This window comes from Homalodisca vitripennis, chromosome 5 (assembly GCF_021130785.1).
Source record: "Homalodisca vitripennis isolate AUS2020 chromosome 5, UT_GWSS_2.1, whole genome shotgun sequence".
Lineage (NCBI taxonomy): Eukaryota > Metazoa > Arthropoda > Insecta > Hemiptera > Cicadellidae > Homalodisca > Homalodisca vitripennis.
In genome coordinates this window covers 167,301,058-167,326,556 of record NC_060211.1, presented here as the reverse complement: position 1 = coordinate 167,326,556, position 25,499 = coordinate 167,301,058, and the positions used below count along the sequence as shown (strand labels likewise).

Genomic DNA, 25,499 nt, shown 5'->3' with positions numbered 1-25,499 from the left:
ATACTCATTCTTAACTCGTATTTCCTTAAAAACAGGTTTAGTAAGCAATCTGTTTATATTTTACATTTAAAATCATTTATTACTTATTTTATATATGTAAATATGTAAAAAATAAATATAAAACATAACTAATAAATTCTTTTAATTGTGTTATTTAAATAAAGGGTCTAATGAAAAAAAATATATAATAGGGAGAATATATATTTAACAAGCACAACTTGATTCTTCAAGGCTGCACCATGTAGGTTTGAATTGGCTTGTCAAAAATTGTCAATGTGCCACCCCCTCTAGGGTACTGAGAAGCACCTAAGGAGCTAGGGGGTGTTGAAGAGACTCTTAACTATTATTTCCCCCTCGTAGACTACCACCGGTGAGTACAGGACTAAAGACTACCACTCTTTCTGGTACATGGAACATTCGCCACGTCCGTACAATTTTTTTCGCTTGGTTATTTTATTACATTAGCCTCCACGTGATTTTAACTATTTTGTTACAGAACGTCCTTGTTCATCGTCTTGAGCTTCATCTATGCAAAATTGCTGGTTGTCGTCTGCATCGCCTTTGTCGTCTCCGAGGTTGTCACTCATAGTCTTCCCATACCGTACTATGAGGTAACACGTTCTTCTTTGTGGACAGTACATTATTTTATGCATGTAACCTTTGTGCACATAACTTTTACTTGCTCTAAGTCTACAAAGGATACTTGTGTTGGGATGATTATAATTTATTACTGTCAGGAAAATGTTAAGTCTGAAACTTTTAATTATAATCACTTTTTTTTAAATGACTACAGGCAATTTTGCTATTAACCCTCGAACTGACAGTCTTTTTTCCTCAGATGGCAGGCCATTTTTGAGTGTTTTATACCCATACTTTAAACATTTTGTAGAAAAATACATTTATTGTAGATCTATATGTGTAATACATTGTTTTTTGTTTTTTATTTTTAAGGAAAATATGGAGATAATTATTGTATTAAAAAATTATGCATAAACCATAAACATAATAAACTAATACCTTTTTTAAGTGGTGGGACTACCCCAGGTAAAGTATGATAATATTATAAATATTAGAATCTGAGATAGTCAATTTACATACATGGGGAACAAATTTTTAAAATTCATCCCACAAAACATAAAAACTGAAAGTGGCCCTAAATTAAAAAAAAATCTAAAAGAGTACCTGATCAACAAAGCCCTCTATTCCATTGAGGAACTATCCACCTCTCTTTATAGTTTCCAAGATGCTTGCAATTAAGTACTAGCTGTACTTAACATTGTAAATATTATTTAGATAGTATCTAGAACTTTGACACTATTCATTGTATCACATGTGCATAAAAATGAATAAAGAATTTCGAATTGAATTGAATTGAATATTAATACACTGTAAAAACCATAAATAGTGCATTAAAGGATAAATTTGCTACCATGGAAACAATTATATTTTAAAATTTAAACAAAATATAATTCTTGCGCTAAATATTTCCAAAATACTAATCAAATTTAGAGAATAAATTATATGCACTACAAAAAAATAAATTAATAACCAATTTCTAAATTATTTTTATTTTTGAAAAGTGGTGGGACTTACCTAAACTTGTTGCTATGGTTACAATTCTTTTCAGTAAACCAAAAATACCTATTTATAAATATTATATAAAATATTTATTTATATTTTATAAAATATTTATTTATATTATATTCATATTTATTACATGCTATTTAATATATACTAAATATTTCTAAAATATACTAAATTTAGCCTAGTATAGCCTAAAAAGCTATAGCAAGTTATAAACCAACATAATAAACCATACCCCATGATACTAATTTTCAAAATGGCTAGATGAAAACAATCTTTCAGGCAAGTTTTATGACACGACTGTGACATCATTGTTGCCAAAACAGGGAAACCAATTTCTCCTGTGAAATGATGAATTCTTTCTGTTTGAAATGATATATAAATAGTGATGGTAGTGTTGATTTATGTACTATATGAATGGTAAAATATTGTAACATACATATAATATGTAAAATTACATGTTTTTCAACTTAACATTTTTTCTGTACTCAACATCTATGGATAAATTCTTCTGAATTAGAATCTGAGTGTTTTGTTTTCACCAAAGCACTACTAAAGCCGAACAGTTTCTTGTCCGGCTTATTTGATTGGTGAGGACAGCTGATCGGATAAATGACCAAAAGTGGATGACAAAAGATAGTTAATGCACTAGTTATGAGTACAATGCTGCTATTGGCTTTGATAAAGCAACAAAGGCCCACATTATTAAGCGGGTTAGGTCTGTTGTGGGGACGGACATGACCTTCTTAGCCAGATCAAATGCTGTTTGCAATCAAATTTAATTTGCAATGATCACATCACACATCTATTAACTGGTATATATAGTTTTTAATCAGATACAAGCAAAAAATTTCATATTTTTATAAAAGCTATGAAAAGAATTCGATATGTGCTGTCCTAAAGCAACAAAACAAATGAATAACAGTAAGCAAAAAATTAAAATTTCCGTAATAAGATTTACTCCTGAGCTAGAAATTCTAAGATAGTAGCTGTCCATATATTAAAGTAAGTTAATGTAAATATGGTATAATATATGAAAAAGATTATAATTACAAGCAGTTATTCAAAAATATGGTGGCAAACAAAAGTAATCAAAATATACTTACAAGGGTTTAATTCTCAACTCCAAAAATTATTATGAAGCTTGATTATTAAATTTGAGTAGAACATCTTAAAGAGAGAAACTTAAAGACCTATGACATCTGATTTATTCAATTCTTCTAATCCAATCAGGTATTGGAACATTATCACACTAGACTAAACAGGTCTGATGTGATACCTGACTAAGGCTGCTGGGTTAGGTCTGATTAAAACCTTGATCATCCTGATCCAGCAGTCCTGATCTGATAATTTTTAATCAGACCAGATTCAGTTCCTGACATGATTTGGTTGTTGATCATGTATGATGTAATCTAAACCAAGACCTGATCAGTTTGCATCACTCCTGGATAAACCTAGTTGGAATCTGATGATTTGATCAATTCTGATCTCTGAATGTTCAAATTCCTGGTCGGGATTGATTTCACACTTTCATGGGGGACAAATTCAGTAGCTATCCCAAACTAATGGCAACATTTGCAAGGTTTGAATTGTTTGTGTTTCACCACCCTAACTTTTGTAATGATTATTACATTATAGAAATCACATCAATTAATTCCTAATCCTACCAATTACTAAGTTGATTCACTTTGGAGTTGGTCATTTTGGCCACTCTACCCTTGTTATAAGTCAGTGTTTCCAATAATAAATATTATGACAGTTTGCAATTCCGCTTAAACATCCACTGACATTGTCACAGGGTTTCTTCACGTATCTTTACGGCGTCAGCATCCTCTTCCTGCTGTATGTGTTCTGCTTTCTGCTACAAGAGAGCACATGCTGTCAGGCAACGGAACCCAAGCCCAAGAAACCCAAGAAGGAGAAAGAAAAGGAAAAAGAAAACAAAAAGAACAAAAAGAAGGAAGCTGCTGATAAGAAGAAAGAGAAGGAGGAAAGTGCAAAAGGAGGAGGAGGAGGAGAACCGCAACCTCCGCCGGCTCAGCAAGGGAAGCGAAACAGTAGATCAAATATTTTCCAGGTAATATTAAATATAGAGATTTAATTTTAATTAATTAAACTGATAATTAATTTTAAACAAATTGTAATTAATATTGACATACCATACTAATTTAACTTAAAAGTATATATTTTGGTCCAATTTTTTCTACATTTTCTCTCTGTAGTTTAACAGCTGCAAAACTGATGAGTTGTTGGATTTTAAGAAGTATACACTTTTAAGAAATGCTGTTTTTAAGAACAAAATTTTACAATTATGGGTGAAAATTTCAAATCTCTGATTTAAATTTTTGTGCGGCTTACGTAATAAACAAAAGCTCCTTCTTTAAACCGAGGTGGATATCAGTTGTCATCTACTCATAATTACAGAGGTAATGTATGTACTCCTGATAGAAAGGTATAATAACAGTTAAAAATATTTTCTAACCGAAACAAGGACCAAACTTTGTTATTCAGAAGTAACCACCATTATAATTATTGTAAATAATGATATGCCCAAAATGTTGTTGATGTGAGAGACTAGCTCAAGCTCAAAGTTCTGTTCCCCATCCTTACTTTTGAGTGTTGGAGAATTTAAAAATTTCATTTTGGAATGTGTAATGACATCCTCAATTTTCAACCATTGAATAGTTAAGGTGGGGTGGGGAGAGGGACTTTTGGAACATTCATTACAAAAGCTCCTAAGTGTGTACTCTCACTATGAGGCCATGAAGTAGAATCATTCTATGACATACCTGAAAAAACGGAATTTTATTTTTGTATACCTTGTTTGAATTTTCATCAGCCATTACAGATTTGACCAATATTAAGGTCTTTATTTTACATATTTTACAATACAGATTTGGCCTTTATTTTCTAAATACTCAGTTTTATATGTTTTATTTAACTTAATCTGTAGTAATAAATAATTATTTTCTTTGACTTTTCAGTCGAATCATTGTGTTATTGTTTTTAACTGTATTTTATGGTTGATTTGTTGTCTTGTTTATTTTTTCCTCGACATCGTCAGAACGAGGTGTACCCACGTAAAATGAAGGACTTGATGCGTAGCAAAAATGCACTTGTCGATGACATAGAGTCTAACCCAAATTCGAATTCTGGAAGCAAATCTGAGCTGGTGGTGAGTGGTGGAAGGGTGATGTAATACTCTATCCTGGTTTGACTAACACAGCATTGAGTTTGCTATTTACTGGCATGTAAGTGAGGTTTTCAACATAAATTCACTTCCTTCTCTTGTATCTTTTACTTTCTATTTCATTACATACAATCACTACTAGGGTCTGTACCAGGGTTGGGAAGTATAAGTTCAACTTTTGTTTCTGTAATTGGAGTACTGAAAATATTGAATAGCTGCTCCGGAGAAATATGTTATGGGGGATGTGGGAAGGAGGTAAACAAAGTCTTATCATCTTTTTGTTATTTGGTACACTGGCCCTTTGCATTACAGGTTATACCCTGATTACATTATTAATTGTATCAGTAGACACACAATTTGGAATTAAATTAAATATTCACTAGATCAACTGCATGATTTGGGGACTAACATATTGTCATATTGAAGTTTAAGGATGGGATGAAAATTCCATCCTTACCAAGATGAAAACATGGAAAGTAGCGTCTTGATAAGCATAGGTATAAAGAGGAGGATTTTAGAAGTTAGAATCTTCTCCCATTGTAAAAAAAACAAAACTTTTGATTTTTGCCGTGATAAGAAAACATTTAGTTTTCACAGCATCATATAAAATATTCAAACAAACAAATTTGAAATTTAAATTTACATTTGTTTAGGCTTTGTTTGTGCTTTCTCATGGGCTACAAAAATAATGAACTCATCCAGTTTGTCATCCATGTAAGATTTAAATATGATACTCCAACTTGCGTCAAAGCTGTTACCTTCATACATGCAATACACCATACTATAATCTATTTTTATCCTTCTTACTTCTACATGGACTTATATAAAATAAAACCATTTTCTGAGATCACGATTAAAGATGAAAGCTCTGTATTTGTAATAATGTAAGAAGATTACACTTTGTTAGTGTCGAAAAAAGAACAAAATTGTTCTTATGGGTAACCATGCTCCCAACAAGAAAATCACAGAATAAACAAACTGAGTACAATCAAATGACATTATTCACTATGTCACCAACATAATATGTGGTAAAGTTACTTTGTTGGAATGGTTTTTGTGACATTTGTTAATGTTCTTTCAGGTTCTTTGAATCTCTGTTGTCTTGGGTTTATTTATCAAATTTGTAATTGTTTAGTTAAGTGTGAAATGGTTTTCAGCATCAATGAGAGGTAGATTGTAAAATTTTGTAATTCTGTATATTTCAAAAAGAAAAACTCAGTATTTTTATAATATAAAGAATAGCATTATTTCTTGTTCTCTTTTTTTGTTACGGAACGTAATTTTGTTTTTATTTGTTTTCATTTATTTTCTTATTATTTGGTAAATTTTACTTTATCTTCTCTTGTTCTATCACGTTGTTTCAAGATATTTTCACCACTCTGTGTGATTAATAGCATGTTTGGAGTTTTCAGATGGTTTAAAAAGTAACATTAATGAAATTTAAATAGTAACGAATTAGTTATGTACATGATTGAAAATCTGCCTCAAAATCAAAATGTGTTGCATCACATTATGAAACCAAACATGTATTGTAATATTTTTTTGTTAATCACTTAAGAATGTTATATTCTTACTTTTTTGTAGAAAGTATTGTAAGTGGAGTACATTTTTTGATTAGTTTCAGATGTCAAATTTTATTTATAATTTTTTAAAGACGTATCTGTATGTTACATATGTAGAAAATTCTAAGAAAAGCTTGATATAAATTTCATGAGGTGCTCAGTACGCTACTTCTCTACTTCTAAGAAATATATTAATAATACTGTAATTCATTAAGCACATTTTACTAGAAATGTGTACTATGTTTTACATTTTCTCTGTCTCACTCTGTTTAACTAATGTAGAAATAGCTGCAACTAACTTTTTTCAACCCAACCACCCTTCTGTATTCATTGTAAATTCTTGCTATGGCGAGTTTTTAATTAACACCAGGAAAAATATACTTCTACATTTGCATAATCTAATAAACTATTTAAATGTTAATAACAGTTATTTTTGTTATATGTTTATTTCAAAATTGTAAGTTTTTTTTTTAATATCTATATATTAATAAGTATAATTATTAATGAATAAATTAATATTCTTCAGATTTTAAAAATAAATAATTCCAAACCTGAAGAATACTTATTGAAGTCCCCACAATGTGTTCAGAAAGTAAGTTCCATTCCGCCGTAATGATGCTTCAGCATTATTTTTGGCATTCAGTGTATGCGTAATTGTTTCTTTAGTTCATCATCTTTACACTGACACCATTATAGTTGATTAGTCTTGTGTTTTGTGTTCACCTTGTCCGTTTAAAATGTTTAACGAATTGATTATCTACTATGAGGTTAATTTGTTATCCTGTTTTTGAATGCAAGGTATGTTAAGACTGGCGAAATCCATTGACAAAAGGATAAAGGCTGTAAAAATGTATAAATGACGAAGCACAAAACACAAAAATTAGAGAGAACGGGTGATTAACAATAAAGGTGCCTACAGAAGAATATCCACAATTTTCAATGACTTTTCTTTAAGACTGTAACGAATCACTTAGGCTATCACAAGTTGTGTCCTTGCTAGGTACCAGAAATGTTCAAAAACAAGTTGAACAATTCTGTTGAGCATAGTTCACCCAGACCTGGCACCCTTGTTTCCCTGTACTTCAAATATGAGCGTAGTGGTAAGAGCTTTGAATTTAATAACGAAGGAGTAGGGATAAGCTGCTTTCACTAATAGAACTTTTTCCAGAATGTTTAGTTAAGCTTGTAAACCACATTAACAAGTGCCTAAATAATGGTAGAAACTTAATTTAAAAACATTAAAATCAACGATCTTTCATTTAAAAATAAAAAAAGTGTTTTGTTTTTATTTAGAATGGGACTTACTATTTGAGTGTGCCTCATAAACTAAGTCTCTATTAACTGCCTGCAAAATATGCTTTGATTTGCTTCCATTAATAATTAATTATACAAATTTTCACCCAACCGATTTCTCTGCAAGCATGACAAAATGCTGTTTTAGATTTTAATTTATAAATATATGTCTAGAAAAAGTAAGACTATTATTTACATTTTTTTAATAACTCACAATGTAGGTAAATGTACAGTTATTTTATGAAACAAAGTTATTAGCTTTAACTCCATCTGTATGCTCGTTTACGTTAATGTGCTAGAAGCCAATATATAAATATATAGCTTTTTATATAGTTTTCTTTATCTGAAACATTAACAGGCTATTGTTGCATAACAAATTCCCTTTTCTGTAAAAGTAAAAAACTTATCTGTTTTGAATTGTGTTAACACATTCATAGCTGACAAGATCTTTAGGTGTCCACTTGTATCTGAACCTTGTTCTTGTTTTATAGTCTGTACAAATGTGTGACGAAAGACGAAAATAAAGATTATTTTCGAGATCCCAATAATCTAAAACTTAAAAAGTCGGTTGTGATTTTGATTTTCAATTTGCAGTCAGAAGATTGTTATAGTACTGGTAATATTTTGAGGGTGAAAAGTAATTCTAACAACGAAATAGGGTAAGAAGACGGCGACAATAATGGAAGCAACACTCAACAATCGAAATGCTGTAGTACTCTGATCCAGTCTGCTACACTTTTGCTCACATCAAATCAATTTCAACCCCAAATCACCAGTGATCTCCAGATGATCTTGATGTAATCAACCAGTGCCACAAGCAAATCCACTACCAAATAACAAGCCTAATCATTGTGAAAAGTCCCAAACAAGATCACTTCGGTCTGATATCCCTGTTTTGAACATTTTCTCAGTTTTCCAGCCTACCTTTGCCTGAAAAAAGAAATACTTTTTTAATCATAGCAAAAATATCTTGAATTTAGCAGTGGAAGAATTTGACATTTTCACAATTCAGAAGGTTGAAAATCCTGTCTATCATTAAATGCAATAAATAAATAAGTGGTGTTGATAGGCAGGATAAAGTTATGAATTTTAAACAATACAAGAGAAATACCGTCGGTGATATGAAAAAAACGTCATCCAAATTTTTCAAATAGCCCTGCACAATGCTCATCTCTAATATATAAATATAACATCCCGACCAAGATGAAATGCCAGACTGAACATCATGCAAGCCTTCTGCATCTGCAATGACGTAGCTTTAGTTAGGGAAATAAGGACAAAGCATCTGTGGGTGGTTGTGGTAGAATTAAGAGAAGATGTGGTACAGTCTGCTCTTGTCAATATAGGTGAAACGACACAATATATCATTGTGGAGAATGCCGGGGAACTTTTTCTTTACATCTTGGGTACTGCTTCAAATCTCAGCTCATGTAATAATATTACTGTAAACATGAGAGAAAAGGGTTGCATTATATCAATCACACTTACTTTTTATACCTTTTTACACTTACTTAGTCGGAAAATTAAAGAAATACACATTGAACAAGAATTGTGATTTCTATGTTGTTATATTGTTGTTTCTGTTTATCTTATCTGAACTGGCAGAAGTCAGTTTGCCGTTCTGTTGAATTATATGATCATACCCCAATCATGTTGCTGCATCGTGTAAAGTACTGTACAGTTGGCCCTGGGATAGGGCAGTAGACTCGAGAAGAGCAATACAATCTCATGCTGAGTGGTTAGCATTCAATTAGGGTAGGATGGAGCATGAGTATGAGGAAGGAATTAGGTTAGGTCAGCTTTAGTTCTTTTTTTTCAAGACCAGTATATTTGTCCTGAGTAGGATTGGTTTAACATGTGTGTGACAAATAATTAAGATATGTGTATGAGACAGTTATGTTTAGACTCACTACCGTGGTTAATATAATACATAAGTACCGAGAAAAGACTATAAACTGTAAATTTTGTCTTGAAAATAAGCAGTAGTGGTGTATTTTATTCAAGAGCATTGCCAGGAAAAAGTTTAGGGAGTCCAGACAACTGATACTTTTCTGTAGTAGACAGAGAGTAAGGCTCCCATTTTATACCTTAAAAAGTTCTTGACCTATTGTTTGTTTAGAATGATCTTTCAGCAGTACATGTCAGTAATACTGAATTATTTAAATAATAATAATCGTTTACTAAAAATGTAATTAAACAAATTTTAAATTTGGGGGGAATCCGGACCCCTTAGACCCGTGCTAGGTCGTTGATTGACATACAGTGTTGCCAGAAAGTTTAGGGACACCCCACATAAAGTGATATACTACTTGTGTCCCTATACTAACAGCAGATTGGCTATCTCTATATATTTCCCCATTAACGCAGTGAAAACGAAGTATTTTGGTATAACTTTCATTACTTTATGTATAAAATCTTTCAAAATATGAACTTTTTTGTGATTTTAAAATTTTGGAGCAAACACCTGTTTTTTGAAACATTAAAATTTATAACTTCTAAAATAAATGTCCAATCATCTTAATAATTGGGACGATGTTTTAACATAAGATATGGAGTAAATAAATGCTATTGTGGCAACTAGAAAAAAATCACTCAGAGTTTGGTGATCGCTCAAAGTTCCTTTATTTTATTTTACGGAAATGAAAAACTGATAACTTTGGTGCGTTGTAGCGCCCGAACTATGAGAGTGGTAGGCAATCCACGCACACTAGCTTGTTCCTTACAAAACAGAGGAAGGGATATTGATGCGCACGCACTCCTTTTTCATCATTTGCTTTGTTGCCGTCAGCTACAAACATCGCCATTTCCGTGTTTGTAAAAAGAAAAATAAAGGAAGTTTGAGCGATCACCAAACTGTAAGTGATTTTTTTCTAGTTGCCACAATAGCATTTATTTACTCCATATCTTATGTTAAAACAACGTCCCAATTATTATTAAGATGATTTGACATTTATTTTAGAAGTTATAAATTTTAATGTTTCAAAAAACAGGTATTTGCTCCAAAATTTTAAAATCACAAAAAAGTTCATATTTTGAAAGATTTTATGCTTAAAGTAATGAAAGTTATACCAAAATACTTCGTTTTCACTGCATTAATGGGGAAATATATAGAGTTAGCCAATCTGCTGTTAGTATAGGGACACAAGTAGTATATCACTTTATGTTGGGTGTCCCTAAACTTTCTGGCAACACTGTATGTATGTATAAAATACAAGATCGTTATTATTATTCTGTACCAAAATAGAAATAAAACAAATATAGGCGTCACCTGTACACAGTACAAAAATCTTGTGCTGTGTGCTGATTACAATATTATTTATCAATATTGAGTAAGAATCTTAAGCAGTATGTATGTATGTATAAAGTCATAGAGTGTGTCAAAATTCTTTTAATTTTTGCAATTTACACTGTGTATGAGTTAAAAAAGTGTAGGCAGCAGTGAATTTGTTAATGGATTCCTATGGTTACTTAATTCTTTAAGCGAGCCACATCTGTGCAAACAACTGTTTATATGCCTATTCAAGTTTGAAATTAGTCTTACTTGAATGTGGTTTTACGTCTTTTAGTGAAATGTAAATCCTTTGAATTGTCAAGGAGATGTACCTGTTGACAAGAGAATGTGGGTGTATGATGACAGGGAGGAATGATGGGAACGCTGCGCAAGGGCAAGTCAGGGGCTGACAGTCCCACCCAGGAGAAGCTGACAGACTCTGCTGACGTCGAGAGCTGTCCTGTACCCATGCCGCACCCTGGTCGCAAGCGCAAGACCTCCCAGAACACCCACAGCCATGGTAGCTTCTTCCTTCGGGTCGGTGCCATAGGTAAGTTGTTAAAAGTTACAGTTAGTCATCCACAAATAACAATTTTTATTGTTTTAACACGTATACAACAACTTGTATCCCCATTGGATAAACGCGATCTTTCACAACTGCCATCGTGCGTCTTTGTGCGCCTGATGGGGTACACGTTGTTATGAATTTCGTTATTGCGTTTTTATTGTTAGCCTGTCTTGGTAGTTTGTTAAATTTGATCATACGCTTAAATAAATATCTCAAGACTATTGTTTACCCCATTGGGTGCACAGTTGCTTAATTTTTAATGTAGATAACTTTTTTAGATACAGTACTCCTTAGAGCACACAGAGAAACATAAAAAAAATATATTTTTTGTGCAAAATTGTGAAGTCTACATATTTTTCTCGTTATACTTAGACGTTTAATGTAATAAAACGATGATTTTTTTCGTCATTATTATTGAAAGATTTAATGGCATATCGAAAAAGTCTTGAAATAAGCCATTATCATGAATTTGTAAATCCCTTTAGTCTACAGAAGCATCATCTCAGTACCATTTACTTTACAATAGATTGTCTTCTGAGTAGATTTGAGCAGCAACAGGTTGAGAGATAGGCTCTGAGTAAATTCAGAACCATGGTCATAGATTAAAGGAACAAAGCCTATATTGAAATCAATGTTCACATTCAATTGCTTCACACTAGAGTGTGCATTTCGGTACATCACCTATATGTATTATTGCCATAAGAAATGACGAATTCAAATTATCAGGACGTAAAAGTAAAACATTTTTTGAATAACTGGTGAATTACATTTTGGGTGGTAGAGTTGAATGAGGCCAATGGAAAAATAAATATTCGTGACAAAAAGAAGGATATTTTGAGTGATGTCATAGTTATTAACCAATCAATAGTGTTTATTCAACTTATCACAGTACACACTACAGAAGCGCTGCCAGCAGAATTACACTGTAGAACAAAATACAGATTGGAATTTGTAATTAACCACACTACACTTAGCAGAAACAATAATTATAGTGTTTGGCACTTCCATTTTTACATTACTATATTCTGCCAAAAAGTTGTGTGTTTTATCCACAAGTTCTCCAGTTGTTCAGTTGATTTAGATTTCAGTTTATTACATTTTGTTTTGATATAAATATTATTCAAAAAATAAGAACAATAATAAGAGACCCAATGGCCACATAGTTTAAAACATTTATTTTAGATCTGAATTATCAATAGAGAGGATTCAATTCCAATACAAATCCCAGAGCACTCTTTATAAGTACAAAACTGAAGCACTTTACTCTGCCTTTTAAGTTCTCTGTATATATATTTATAGTCTTTGGGGAATGGGCAGAGTAGGGGGAAAAAGAAAATTGGCTTCTATTATTATGAAAGAGGTACATCTGTGTAACAATAAACATAATTTTCAATTAATATAACCCATTGCGGGCAAAATGCACAACGTGTGTATCCTACCATTGAGCGGACTGGAGGCTGAAAGGCTCACATGTTGTGTTCTCTGTTCTGTGTTTAGCAATAACCATTGTATTAATTGTATTTATTGACATTTCCACTAGAATGAGTTTGGATGCTCTCAGCTAGATTTTGTTTTTTGTTGTTATCACAGTAATACAGTAAAGACTTCTTAGAATGAGCTTAGATGTTCTGTTACATTTGTTTCGTTTATAAATGGTGGTTGGTTTTGTGTTTTGTTCATTTTAGAGTTTCAAATAAATGTGAGTAAAATATTTTGGTTTCCTCTTTATTAGTTCAGTATTGTTTATCTTAGGATTTTTGTCACCCGCAATGGTTTATTAAGTAAAACAAATTAGGTCTAAATTATGCTAACAATAGATCAACAACTAAGATTACAAAAACATAAATAATTAATCATTTTCTCAAGAAATATAAAAAACCAAAATTATAAGTTTCCTTGAAACTGATAAACACAAAAATTGTCGTACTGATCAAACAATTTATTTGTAGCCTTTGGGCTTGCCACAATGATCTACAATGGGCTGGAATTTGGTGAATTCTTCGAGATTCCTTTCACATCCCCCTGCTACCAGGTACTGAGAGGAGTCAACCCTCTGCTGCAGATGATGTTCACATTCATGCAGATGTACTTCATCTTCATGAACTCGAGAGTAAGTATGATTTTGGTAGTTATCGTTTTAATGATGCAACATCAAGTTCCATTATGTCTTTTCCTGTTGCTGAGGAGTGTATGATAATAGTGATCAATTGTAGTGTTAATTAAAAATTTTAAAAATCTTAAGTTAAAAAAGTAAGGTTAGGTTGTAAGGTTTGAAAAGTTTCTCCAATTTACTGCATAAAATAAATGTAATAACTTTTATTTTTTATTACTTTGCTATACTCTTCATGAACTCATAGAGGAGAGCGAAAAATTTAAGTTGTTCCATTTCTTGAGTAGAAAATGTAATTAAAAGAATTTTGCTTTAAGTATACTCAAATCATTTAAAACGTAAGTTTAAATGTTAACTAATTCATGAAGGAATGTGATCTAGCTCACTAGGCATCTGTCAGTATGTTGTTCAAAACAGCTGCCACAAGTATCACAGCATCAATTAGCAACAGCGCTGACTAAAGTATCATTAGGTATTTGAATGGATATAGGATTTCGGACATTTGCCCATTAACACAATGTATAACACAACGTTTCAAGGATTGCAATCTATCCTTTTCATCAAGTCTTTCCGACTAATAGGATTCTTTCTTTTCCTCTCTTTTCTTTCTTTTTTCATTGGCTGTCTATTTCCGCATGTTCCTACTTGTATGTACTAATTATCTTCTCACCTGACGAAGAGGATAGATTTCAACCCTCAAAACATTCTGTTAAACATTTTTTACATTTAACAATCGCAAATGTTTTAAATCCTATCATCCTTCAAAACCTTAAATCGTCAATAACAAACTTTAAACAAAGGATTAGGTATTTGTGCCTAAAAAGGAAACTTTAAGATATCCATTGTGAATTGTGTTTTAGTATGGGTAGAACTCTACAGGGTCATTAACGTCTCGCTGAAAATAATCAATGAAATAATTAGATAGAATTGGAAATATACTATCACATAAATCTTTAAGTGTATCCATTTGATTTTTCAAACTACCCTGTATGAAGTTGTGACCAAGAAAAGATTAAGAGAATTGGAAGATTATGTTAACTGTCGAAATGTAAATTTCACGTTCAGTAAAATGTTGTTTTTTGGGTATTGAAATTATTGCTTAAATGTAGGTGAAAATTATGTTGAAAGCATATTGAGTTGACTATTTTTCATTCCTGGACAGAATTTATTCTCTGAAGTGACTTCTCATGAGTACACATAAGAGAAGAACTGAAGAAAAGAATGAAATTAGTATGGTTCTAATGCTTGGTGAGAAATGTCAGTATATGTTCAATTTAAGTGACTGTAGAAACTGTATATAATAGTTTCCTCTCTATTACTTTATTATATCTTAATCTATTTTAATAATTCTCTGTTTATTTGTGACATAGAATTAACCATCCCATACAAAATTAATATTCCTAACAACATTTGCACAAAACCAACAACCATTGTATGTATGTATCAATCAGGTTTAAACTTTCAGTATTCCTTTAAAATTAAGGGAATTATTCACCATTAAATCTTTTCACATTTCTCTGAAATTATTGATTGAATGTTTACAGCTGAACATCCATCGCTTCAAGGTGATAGCGAGGTTCGGTCTGATGCACATCGTGGCCACAAACCTCTGTGTGTGGATACGCACGCTGGTACTGGAGAGTCTTAAGGAGATCACTGGATATCTGCAGAAGCGCAACTCCACCGTTGCCCTTACAACTCCGACCTCTTCTGTTGTGCGCAATCTCAACAATGACTTTGCCATTTTAGGTAACAGTTACACAACACTGTCATGTTCCGTGGGAAGGGTTGATTCAATGCAGGTGTTAGTACAGCTCCTTTTCATCTTCCTCTTAATGATCCACAATTATGCATCTGAGGAGATGATAAGAACATCCCTTCATCTACATTACACCTGATTTTGTAGTCTAGGTGCCTCTGATGTCAAAACAGTGCCAAAAGTTCGTTTTGAGGTTCTTTGTCAGCAACTTGTTTTGGATAGTTTCAAACCAGATCCATACTCCAGATTCCAGTAGTAAAATTTGTAACAGCGGCAGATTTCAGACGCTGCACTAAGTGGAAGGTGAAAAGGAGCTGAACTCAACATTCACATTGTCATATTACAATAGTATTTTTGAAAAATTGGTTTATTAAGGACTCTATAATCTTGTATGCTGTAATCTATCCTATTTGAAATGCAGTGGGATGGCAATAAAGGTCAAGTTTTCTATGCTTAAATTAATCTCATTTCGCTTTGGTTTGTATTTCATTCATTTAACATATAAAACAGGTTGCCACTGTGAATTTTGTGCTAGGGATATATAATTGCATGGCTTACAAAACAACTAATTCAGGATGACGGATTTTCTGGCAGATTAGGTAAAGAACAGATACTTTGTTTTGATCATCATCTAACATCTAATCATCAATTGCAGAGTTTTTGTATATTTCGTTTTCCTAGCACTTTCATGTGCTGCAACTATTTCAGATTGAATGCAAGTTTGAATTTTGTTGTGATCTAGATTGAACCATAAAATAGAACCTTGATGTTCCATGAGCGAAGCTCGTCGATCAGTGAGATATGGGATCGTTCTTTCAAGTTAAGCATTCCATGACAGAATGAACCATTTCACCAAATATTGAAAATTTTAAATTTACATGATAGAGTGACAATATTTGACCTACGCATGGTTATAGTTCAAAATTCATTAGTATCAAGAAGAATTGAAATTTTACAATAAAAGCTGTTGCTTTCAAATTTGTGAATCAAATTTGGGCAAGTGTCTTTTTAAAAATTCAGTTGAATATAATTGTATAGCAAGCTGAAAAAATAATTCAGTGTACAAAGAACTTACGTTTTGCCTACATAGATAGATCTTAAATTATTAAAACATGTTGTTTAAGATATGATATAAAACTAACATTTATTAACTCTTTTAACAAAAAATTATTGTTATATATCCATCAGCCATCCCTAGCTGGAATATTAGTGGATGTATCCACCAACAATAATAATGATTGTTTTATTGCTACTAAAAATATCCAGAATTACTATGCAATTAATGGTCTGTGGTTTTTGTATGATCGATTAATTTTACATCATATTCAGACAATATGATTCATTCATAACTGTACACTATTGCATTCCACCTTGTATTTTACGCAGCCACAGTGTAGTCTCATTTCATCCGACAAATATGGATGGATAGAAAAGGCTTTTACAAGCAGCATTCAAACTTCTCACTTTTGTTAGGTTAAGCAAAGTACGTCCACGGCAGGTACCAAGCAAAGTAGGTACCTATAGCAAACACTGTTAATGTATCAGTCTCCAGTTAGATACCTACTCAGTTTCGTCTTAGTCAGTTTTCTCGAGAAGGTTGTATAAAAAGACAATTTCTAACTATAAATTGTTGATATTTTAATAAGAAATGAGTGTAGTTGAAAAAAATTGTTTTAAAATACTGCTGATACAGTGCTGAATAAACATTTTTAACATAGCCAATGATTTATTAGGAAGTTGATTGTTCATGGACCAAAAAGTTTTATGAATTGCAAAAGGATTCAGATTATCACTTTGAATAACTGAATTCAGTCTGATGATATAGAGTAGAGTACGAGAACATTGGATATTTAATTTTGTTGGAAAGTAGGAAAGGAAGTGTGAATTTAGCAGACACTGGTCACTCCGTGAGTTGTGAAGAAACACATGTGCCAATTCTCAAACACAAAGTTGTTTATTGGTACTCCAATGTCTTCTCAGAAGTGTCCTAATAAAAGCTTATTGTTGGAACTTACTACTATTACAGAGAGTCTTCGAGTGCCAACCGTTCACCCGACACCTATAACGACAGCGACCGCCTCCGCTATTAAGTCCACCGCTCAAGTGATAGCTTATACGGCCAAGAACCTGCTCCATCAGACGACTACTGCTGCTGCCACCACGTTCTTGCCCACCACTTCGACCACCACAATGCTGCCAACCACCACCCCAACGACGACAACCACCACCACCACAACCCTTCCCCCATTCACTGATCCCACCACCACAACGACAACCACCACTGAAATGCCGTTCTTCGACATCATCAAGAAAAATTTAACGGCTTTCGGTGAGTTTGGTTGGAGGCTGCATTTGAGATAGTGAATGTTCAAGGAAAATTTCTGTAATGATATAGATTTCTCTACCTCTTTCTTCGCATCTCTTAGTACTAGTTCAGTAACTCGTTCAAAAGGTCTTGTTACAAGCATTATTCTAGCAACATTGGCAGAATAAAAACGTGTCTGTAAATATACTATTTAAATTATATTAATTACATTTTTGAAAAAAGTACAAGTTGTGGTGTGTGCATATCTAACAATTCAGACTTAAAATGTGATGGTGTTATATAACAACACTTTTGGCTTCGATATAACAATAATTATGTTTATTGAAAAATTATTAGTTTTGCCTTATTATTATTGTTATTTTCCCTCTTGGAAATTCAGTTGGCCAGCAATTGTTTAAACCATGTTATCATAAAAAACATTGCAAAGCAAGCTGCATGTTGTGTTGTCTATGGAGAACTCTTATTGGACCAATAAAATAGAATTCAAAAGAGTGACCGATCTGAGTTATCAAAAGAGTGTTCAAGTGACACATGCACTTCGGTACATCTAGCGCTTTATTACAGTACGAGTTATACTGTCAAAAAGAAAGAATCGCTTACAGTATCGGTTAGCTAATTTCGTTGGGTGATTCAAACAAACGGCCTCATAAAAAAATGCTCACATTGTTAATGCAATGATTATACAAAAGGATAACCTTATTTGTCCAAAGGAAACCATCATGACTTATTTATTGTAACCTAGAAACAATCATAATTATTTGTCCAAGAAATTTCATGATTGCATTCAGTTGGCCATGGCGTAGTGTAAAGAGGATGCTAAAGTTGTACTCCTATTGTGTAAAGAGGTTGTTATAATTCTACTCTTATCGTGTAAAGAGATTGTTATAATTCTACTCTTATCGTGTAAAGAGGTTGTTATAATTTATTCTACTCTTATCGTTTAAAGAGGTTGCTATACTTCTACTTGTAAAGTGTAAAGAGGTTGCTATATTTCTACTCTTATTGTCTTCTCTATTTCATATCAGTCAGTGTTCCATAGCTGTTCCAATATGAAATATTTATTTCATTTCAAATGTTTACATTAGTCTCAATTTTTTTTGTCTGAGTGGCACAATATAAGAACAGTACAATTGTAATAGTTTACTGCACATCTCGTGTATAATAATAATAATAATATTATTATTATAAATAATAATATTATTATTATAATATTCGTTATTGCATGAAACAATTACAATATTGCATAGCATGCGTCAACGTAACTATATAAAATACATAATTATATTATTCATACAGTGTAATTTTTGCAGTTGGATGAATTCCCCTTTCCCCACTTTCCCTTTTACCACCTCCAAGCATTACTGGACTCTAAATACTTTATTTTGACACATTTGTATTTGTTGGCAATCCATTGTGTCAGTATTCATTTATTAATTTCAGATATAAATGTCATGTGACGTATGATTTTAGGCTAAGTTTTAACAAAAATAAATTTTTATTCATTACAGTTGTATAACATTAGTAATAAAATAATATTGCATGCATATGACAAATATCATGCACTTTAAACAAAATCAGTGATCTTAGTGCAGTAGTACTTATTCGTAACAATGTTGTTTTATAAACCATATTTTTCAAAGTTTTCATGGAGAGAACCCTCAAGTCCTTCCTGTGTTTGTTAGACATCCTTTCAATGCTGAAACGCTCCGATAATTTTAAGAAGTAGGTGCCCTAATAATGCTTCATGGCTAGCAATAGAAAACATGGCTGCGGGAAAAACTTGCTTTACCTGAGTGTGGTGGAATGGTGAAACCTTAAGAGTGTTTTTTGGACTTGCATAGTGAATGGGAGGACTTGGTGTTAAATAACGTGGGGCTAATAGTTCTATCTATAACGGGTTTAAATCTTGATGTAGGATAGATTTTGTGGGTACTATAACATAAAAATGCATTGAATTTGTTTCACTATTGAAGTTTTAACAAATCTCTTTCTGTGTTATATAGATCAGTGGTTCTCAACTTTTTTGCGTCTGAAATTTGCAAAATCCCTGACCATAAATTGCAATTTGTAGAGAGGGGTGAGGCGTTCAACACTATTAAATAAAAGGATTTCTATTCTGTAAAATGCTAAGGTTTTATTTTATCGCATTCCCTCATTAAATATTTGATAAAAACTAAATTTATTCTTCTACTAACAGAAGTAAGACAGAAAACCTGATAATACGTAACGTAACAACGAAATCAAAATATAATATTTTTTATCTTATTATAAAGCCTGCAGATGAGCATGACAGTCTGTGCTGCAGCAGGTAGGCAATTTTATGAACTATAGTAACTAGTTGACAGTAACTACAGTGAGTGATGAATTCTGTCTGGCAGATACTACGTGTAAGTTTCTTACTCTCCATGTGTTTATTTTGATGTTTAAGTTATCAACGTTATGGATACTTTTTTTAAATTAGTGCTTTTGAGAGTAACGAGGCAGATCAAAATACAAAGAGTCTTAATTGAAGTTTGGGTTCACGTCCCTTGAAAATGAGCTGAAGTGTATTATGTGTGGTGAAGTACTATACGCTGAATCAATGAAAACATCAAAAAATGTTTCGTCATCTAAAACCAAACATCATGAACACAAGAATAATCGGTAAGTTTTCTTGACAAAAACGTTGCTTTTTTTTCTTCCGTGACCCTGACATGGCTTTCTTTTGCGGACCCTAGGTTGAGAACCCCTGTTGTAGATTATTGTAAAAATAATAATGTCAGGAAATGTGACACTATTGCTTGCCTGTCTTACAATCGATGTGTTTCATGTAGCCACAGAGCCGCCAGTGTTCTGGGACGAGTTTGCCGAGTCTCCGCTCGCACCCGCTGCCCTGGTGAGTGCCAATCGCACCCCCATTGACCCCCAGACCTGCGGACGGGTCAACATCATGGGTAGCATCGTTCAGGACTCTGCCCCCTACCTCTTCCCCTTCATCATTGAATACAGCCTCATCGGAGCTGCCGTCATCTACGTGATGTGGCGTCACATCGGCCGTCACGCCAGGTACAATATATATTGTATATCTCTCTGCCTACACTAGTTGCCATCACTCTTGTGATTATCCGTACTATACCATGAGCTTAATTAATAATGTGAGTGAATTTGGTCACTCAACGGTCTATATTTATTGGTTATTGTACTGTATTAATGCTGTATGTATTAATAATTACTCACTAATCTGTATGTATGCATATACTGTTATGTAACTAACCTATTTACACTGGATAAAGGTTCAATATTAATAATAAAAGCAGCCACCACATGTAATTAACAACTTTAACAGATTTTTTTAATAGTACTTTAAAATGTATTATAAACGCTGTGCTTTATTTTGGAGAATACTCCTTTCTTTACTATATATGTTTTTCATTTACAACATATTTAAACTTTTTTCACCAACTATAACTAATATTGATTGGTAGCTCTCAAAAAACTATCAAGACACCAGATTCCTTTTGATAAATTATACAAAACATACTTAAGTGAACAATATTGTACTTTAGTGGGACAGAATCTGAGGATGATTACTGTCCATATAAAAATTATTGCTTTAGAATAATACTAACAATTTCACCATGGTTACAGTTACTATGGTCCTCGTGAAGAAGAAAATGAACTCCTCATAGATGCTAATGTAACTTGCCAAAAAGTTATTCAACGGTGCGTAATTTTCCGTTATTTTATTTTCTATTCTGTTTAGTTAGGTCTTTATTTAAAATGTTAGTTTTTAGGTATTTTTATGTTCTTAAGTTTGGTTTGCATTATTTTAAATTTCATTAATCAGGTAATTTCTTATGGATTGGATGACGACATAAAAATGATGTATTGGTTCTTAATACAAATCCAGTGAAATAAGGCTATATCCACAAATGTACAATGTAATATGTACACTTATTGTAGTAGGGTAAAATCATCATCTGATTCCATATGATTTTCGTGATTTAAAAGTTTAATTACATAGGTGTGTGTTTTACAAAGAGATCTACGAGGGTCATTTTCAAAGTAAGAGATTTTTCTCTCTATAGCCCGTAGTTTGTGTAATTACCACAATGAGCATGCTCGCCGTTTTCCAGCAATTCTTCAAACATATTCATCCTGTAGCTAACATAAAAGTGTCACTATTTGTTATTTACCCTTTTCAGGAGAATCCTGTGTTGTAATGATGGTCCCATATGCATGTGATGACAAAAGAGGTTTGGATATTAAGAGAACGTCAGGCAATATATGCACTTTATTTGTAAATCTCGATGGCCTGTTATGCATCTGAAACTTGTTGTCATGGCAACCAAATGTCCTTAGGATGACAGTACAATTTTTTAGATATACACACTTGCTCTATTCCTATGTCAATTTGCATGTTATACGTTACATTTGAACATTGTATATAGCAACTGTAGGATGACTTTAATTGGGGTTAAATTTGTTTTATTATGATACTTTTTTCTGTTTTTAGTAAATTGAAAATTTCATGTTATACATGTTTGTTTGTACTACATTCTTTATAAAAATCTGTTTTTATTTTCTTACTTTCGATGATAACCTCAGATATCTTAATTCAAATAAAACTTAAGGTAATTAACATTAATTTTTTTACGCTAATTGTGTGCTAGGAGGAAGTATAGGCTTTTATATCCATCTTTCTAAGGGTTAACATGTTTAAGATTATTTAATCGCCTGCTATCTACAAATTCGGTCAGTGACACCATGTTTTTTTTATTTGTATCGCTCAGAAGAGCTTGCTTATGTTGCGTTATAGGCTTCTGCATTGATTGTTGTTCACTGTAACATTAATTCCACTAGCAAAACACCATGCCTATCCCAAAAGACAAAAACAAGTGCTATGATCTGTCAGTATGACAGTGTTTTCATTGGCCTTGACATTGACAGGAGAGGATATGTATCACCATTCGATCGGCGAGAATTCGTTAGGAAACCCATGGTTACTGTGAATCTTCTGTGCTCGTGTTTACACAGCCAACTTTAAAATCTCTTACCAATTACTGAACTCTACCTTCACTCATTACGATATCTCTGTACACTTCACACAGCTGAAGGTGAATGCTAGCAGTTGGCATGACTTTTCTTACGGTCAAAAAACGTTTCACTGACAGCATTTCACAGGTGGGAGTGATTCAATAGTCTTAAATATGTTTTGTGTTTATAAGGAATGTTAGATGGTGTGCATACTCATTACAACAATCACTACTACAGGGCTATAGAGAGAAACGGCCCATACTTTTTTACAAACATACCTCATCTCCATCTTTGTTGAATGTTGGAGATATAAATAAACCCTTTAAAATCCTGGTAGTAAAATTAAAACCTAGAGCTCTTGTAGCCATTTATGGTGTAGGGAAAAATTGCTAGAAAAAATGTTTCCATGTAGAAATAAAAATTGGTTGAGTGAAATGTGTATTTAATTTTCAATTACTACAGTGGCTATATAATAAAGAGAATTCTGTTAAAAATTTGTTTTATTGCTCACAGTTTACAAAATCGCAAGTATGGTAAAGTTACGTTTTAGTTACAGTTTATTTTAGTTTTACACTTGTTGACATAATCTGATGTAGATGTGATCCTATACTTATGCTGCTGATGTAGATATGATCCTATACTAACGCTACTGATGTAGATATGATCCTATACTTTGCTGCTGACACAGGTACCAGGGAGAGGAGGACTTGGAGCAGAGGCTGGAGGTGATCTTGTCACGCCGGGCTGTCGCGTTGGCGCACGCTAACGCTGGCCGTGTGGACTGTGTGGGAGCCAGCAAGGGGCTTTTCTTCGGCTTGCTACTGCTCGTTGGTTCACTCATTTGCCTCATCCTGTTCTTTGTGTTGGTCCACCACCCCCAGCTGGGGCTGCTGGCCATCTACTTGGCGGACGTCTCTCACTGTGCTCTCATGGGCCTGAGCATCATAGCCATCATCATCGGATTCATCAGGTAATAGAGCACTCGATGATAATTAGTTGTCTTCTTACAAAATTCCTTAAAATTACAAAATACGGTAACACATATTTCAATTAGTATCGCAATAAATATTATATTTTATTGTTTCGTTGTAACATCAGAAATTTTTGGGAAGTCAAGGAAGAGATCACTTCTGGCTGGTTTATACCTTCCAGTTGAACCTACCACTGGCGCAGCAAAAACCGATGTGTCACTTAAATCTGGGCAACCTTATGGATGTCCAGGACCGGCACATCACCAACCGCAAATGTTGAGATTCTGGAGTTCAAGGGTAATTCAATAGGAGGTGGCCCCTACCCCTTAACCTTACTCACCCTGAATATCCTGTAATTCCGAAAGCAGCGCTAAGGGTAGGACTAAGTGCAATTTATAAGCTTCTTGTCCTAAGAGAACAACAAAAAAACACTAAAAATGACAAGTGACAAAAACTGTTGGTTGAAATATGCTTTTGAGGTGGTAACTGGTGAACATTATTGTTTGATGTAATGCATTATTTTAGTTCAAGATTTGATGTTTTGATTTGTTGTTTTGATAAAACAAAACAAACTATATACCATTGAAAAATTGGACTTATCTTTTCATTTTTGTGCATGAAATGTTTCTGATCACTTATACTCTAGCTAACAATAGTAAAACAAACTAAATAATTAGTAATCACCCAGATTACTGTCAACTTTGAAAAATCATTTATATGTTATGTATTACATCATACTTTCTTGATTGCATCAATTCAAATAGCTGACTTTGAAGATTAAATGGAACACTGTAATGGAATTAATTAGCGGACAACAAAAACAAGTGAATTACAATAATTTTGCTTATAAATATCATTACACAGTTTATTCTATAGACATTTTATTTATAACCAAAAGTGCTATTCTATGATTTGGTTGTATCTCTTTCCCAGTAATTATTGACTTTAGTCTGATGTTAAAACTAAAGCAGTTTAGATTAGTCTCCAGCTGAGATATTGTATGTCTAATAACAGTTTACCTGTTACAGAGTTCAAGGACTCAAGTTCCAAGGCGAGGAGCAAAGTGACTTGAACGATATCTTGCAGCGAGTTTCAGCATTCGGCCTGTTTGTGTATGCAGTGTTTAGTGTCATAGCGGGTGCGCTCACTGCACTCACCAGCGAACCCAACTTGCTAGTCATGATCACCGGCAACCTCTCAGTAGTACAGGTAACCCACACTTGTAACAATCTATGGTAACAAAACTCGTGAACCCTTTACTACACTCACATAATATTGGAAAGAACGTGTTGGTGTATATCAAGTGAGAATGTGTGTGGCAGGTGGTTCTCCAGCTATTGTTCATCGCAGACATTGCCCGGCGCCGCGTACACCTGCCGGAACACGACCGCAGCAAGCCCGGGCGCCAGATTGTCACTTTCTTGCTCATCTGTAATGTCACCATGTGGATCATCTACACATTTGAGACACAAAAGGTCATCGCAAACCCTGTGCAAGTGAGTGCTCGTTATGCCTTGATCACGATTCATGTTAGCACGCACAATGGTGATTATATATACAATTTTCTATAAATGAGTACAACTGATTAGTTTTGATATCTGTGATTTGTTACTTTTAGTGTACTTTTAGTTTTCACCATTTTCTTAGGCTTCCACCTGGTTATTGAATACAATGCTACTATTAGTGTCTATATTTTACACTTTCAGCATTTGGTTAGTAAAAATAGTGAAAAGCACATTATTGACTTAATATTTTATCATTAGGAAAACTTCTTCAGAAGTGTTCCAGTGAAGAAATTACATAAAGATCAGTAGGAAAAAGTTGAAATAAACTTGTTCTGGATCAAAAT

The 25,499-nt window shown here is 33.1% G+C and overlaps 1 protein-coding gene across 6 annotated transcripts in view; it reads left to right on the top strand.

Annotated features, from left to right (window-relative positions):
• LOC124363115 (proton channel OtopLc-like) overlaps positions 1-25,499 on the top strand; it is a 45,869-nt gene that overhangs the window by 13,421 nt on the left and 6,949 nt on the right. For 3 of the 6 annotated variants that reach the window (XM_046818244.1, XM_046818243.1, XM_046818245.1), the window contains 12 exons: positions 497-611; positions 3,383-3,661; positions 4,649-4,759; positions 11,267-11,450; positions 13,418-13,578; positions 15,123-15,327; positions 17,364-17,666; positions 20,477-20,708; positions 21,291-21,365; positions 23,368-23,649; positions 24,679-24,859; positions 24,973-25,146. In XM_046818244.1, coding sequence (XP_046674200.1) covers positions 497-611; positions 3,383-3,661; positions 4,649-4,759; positions 11,267-11,450; positions 13,418-13,578; positions 15,123-15,327; positions 17,364-17,666; positions 20,477-20,708; positions 21,291-21,365; positions 23,368-23,649; positions 24,679-24,859; positions 24,973-25,146 — 2,302 coding nt within the window. The remainder of the gene's footprint in view (positions 1-496; positions 612-3,382; positions 3,662-4,648; positions 4,760-11,266; positions 11,451-13,417; positions 13,579-15,122; positions 15,328-17,363; positions 17,667-20,476; positions 20,709-21,290; positions 21,366-23,367; positions 23,650-24,678; positions 24,860-24,972; positions 25,147-25,499) is intronic. The other 3 variants (XM_046818249.1, XM_046818246.1, XM_046818248.1) reach the window with 3 other exon arrangements.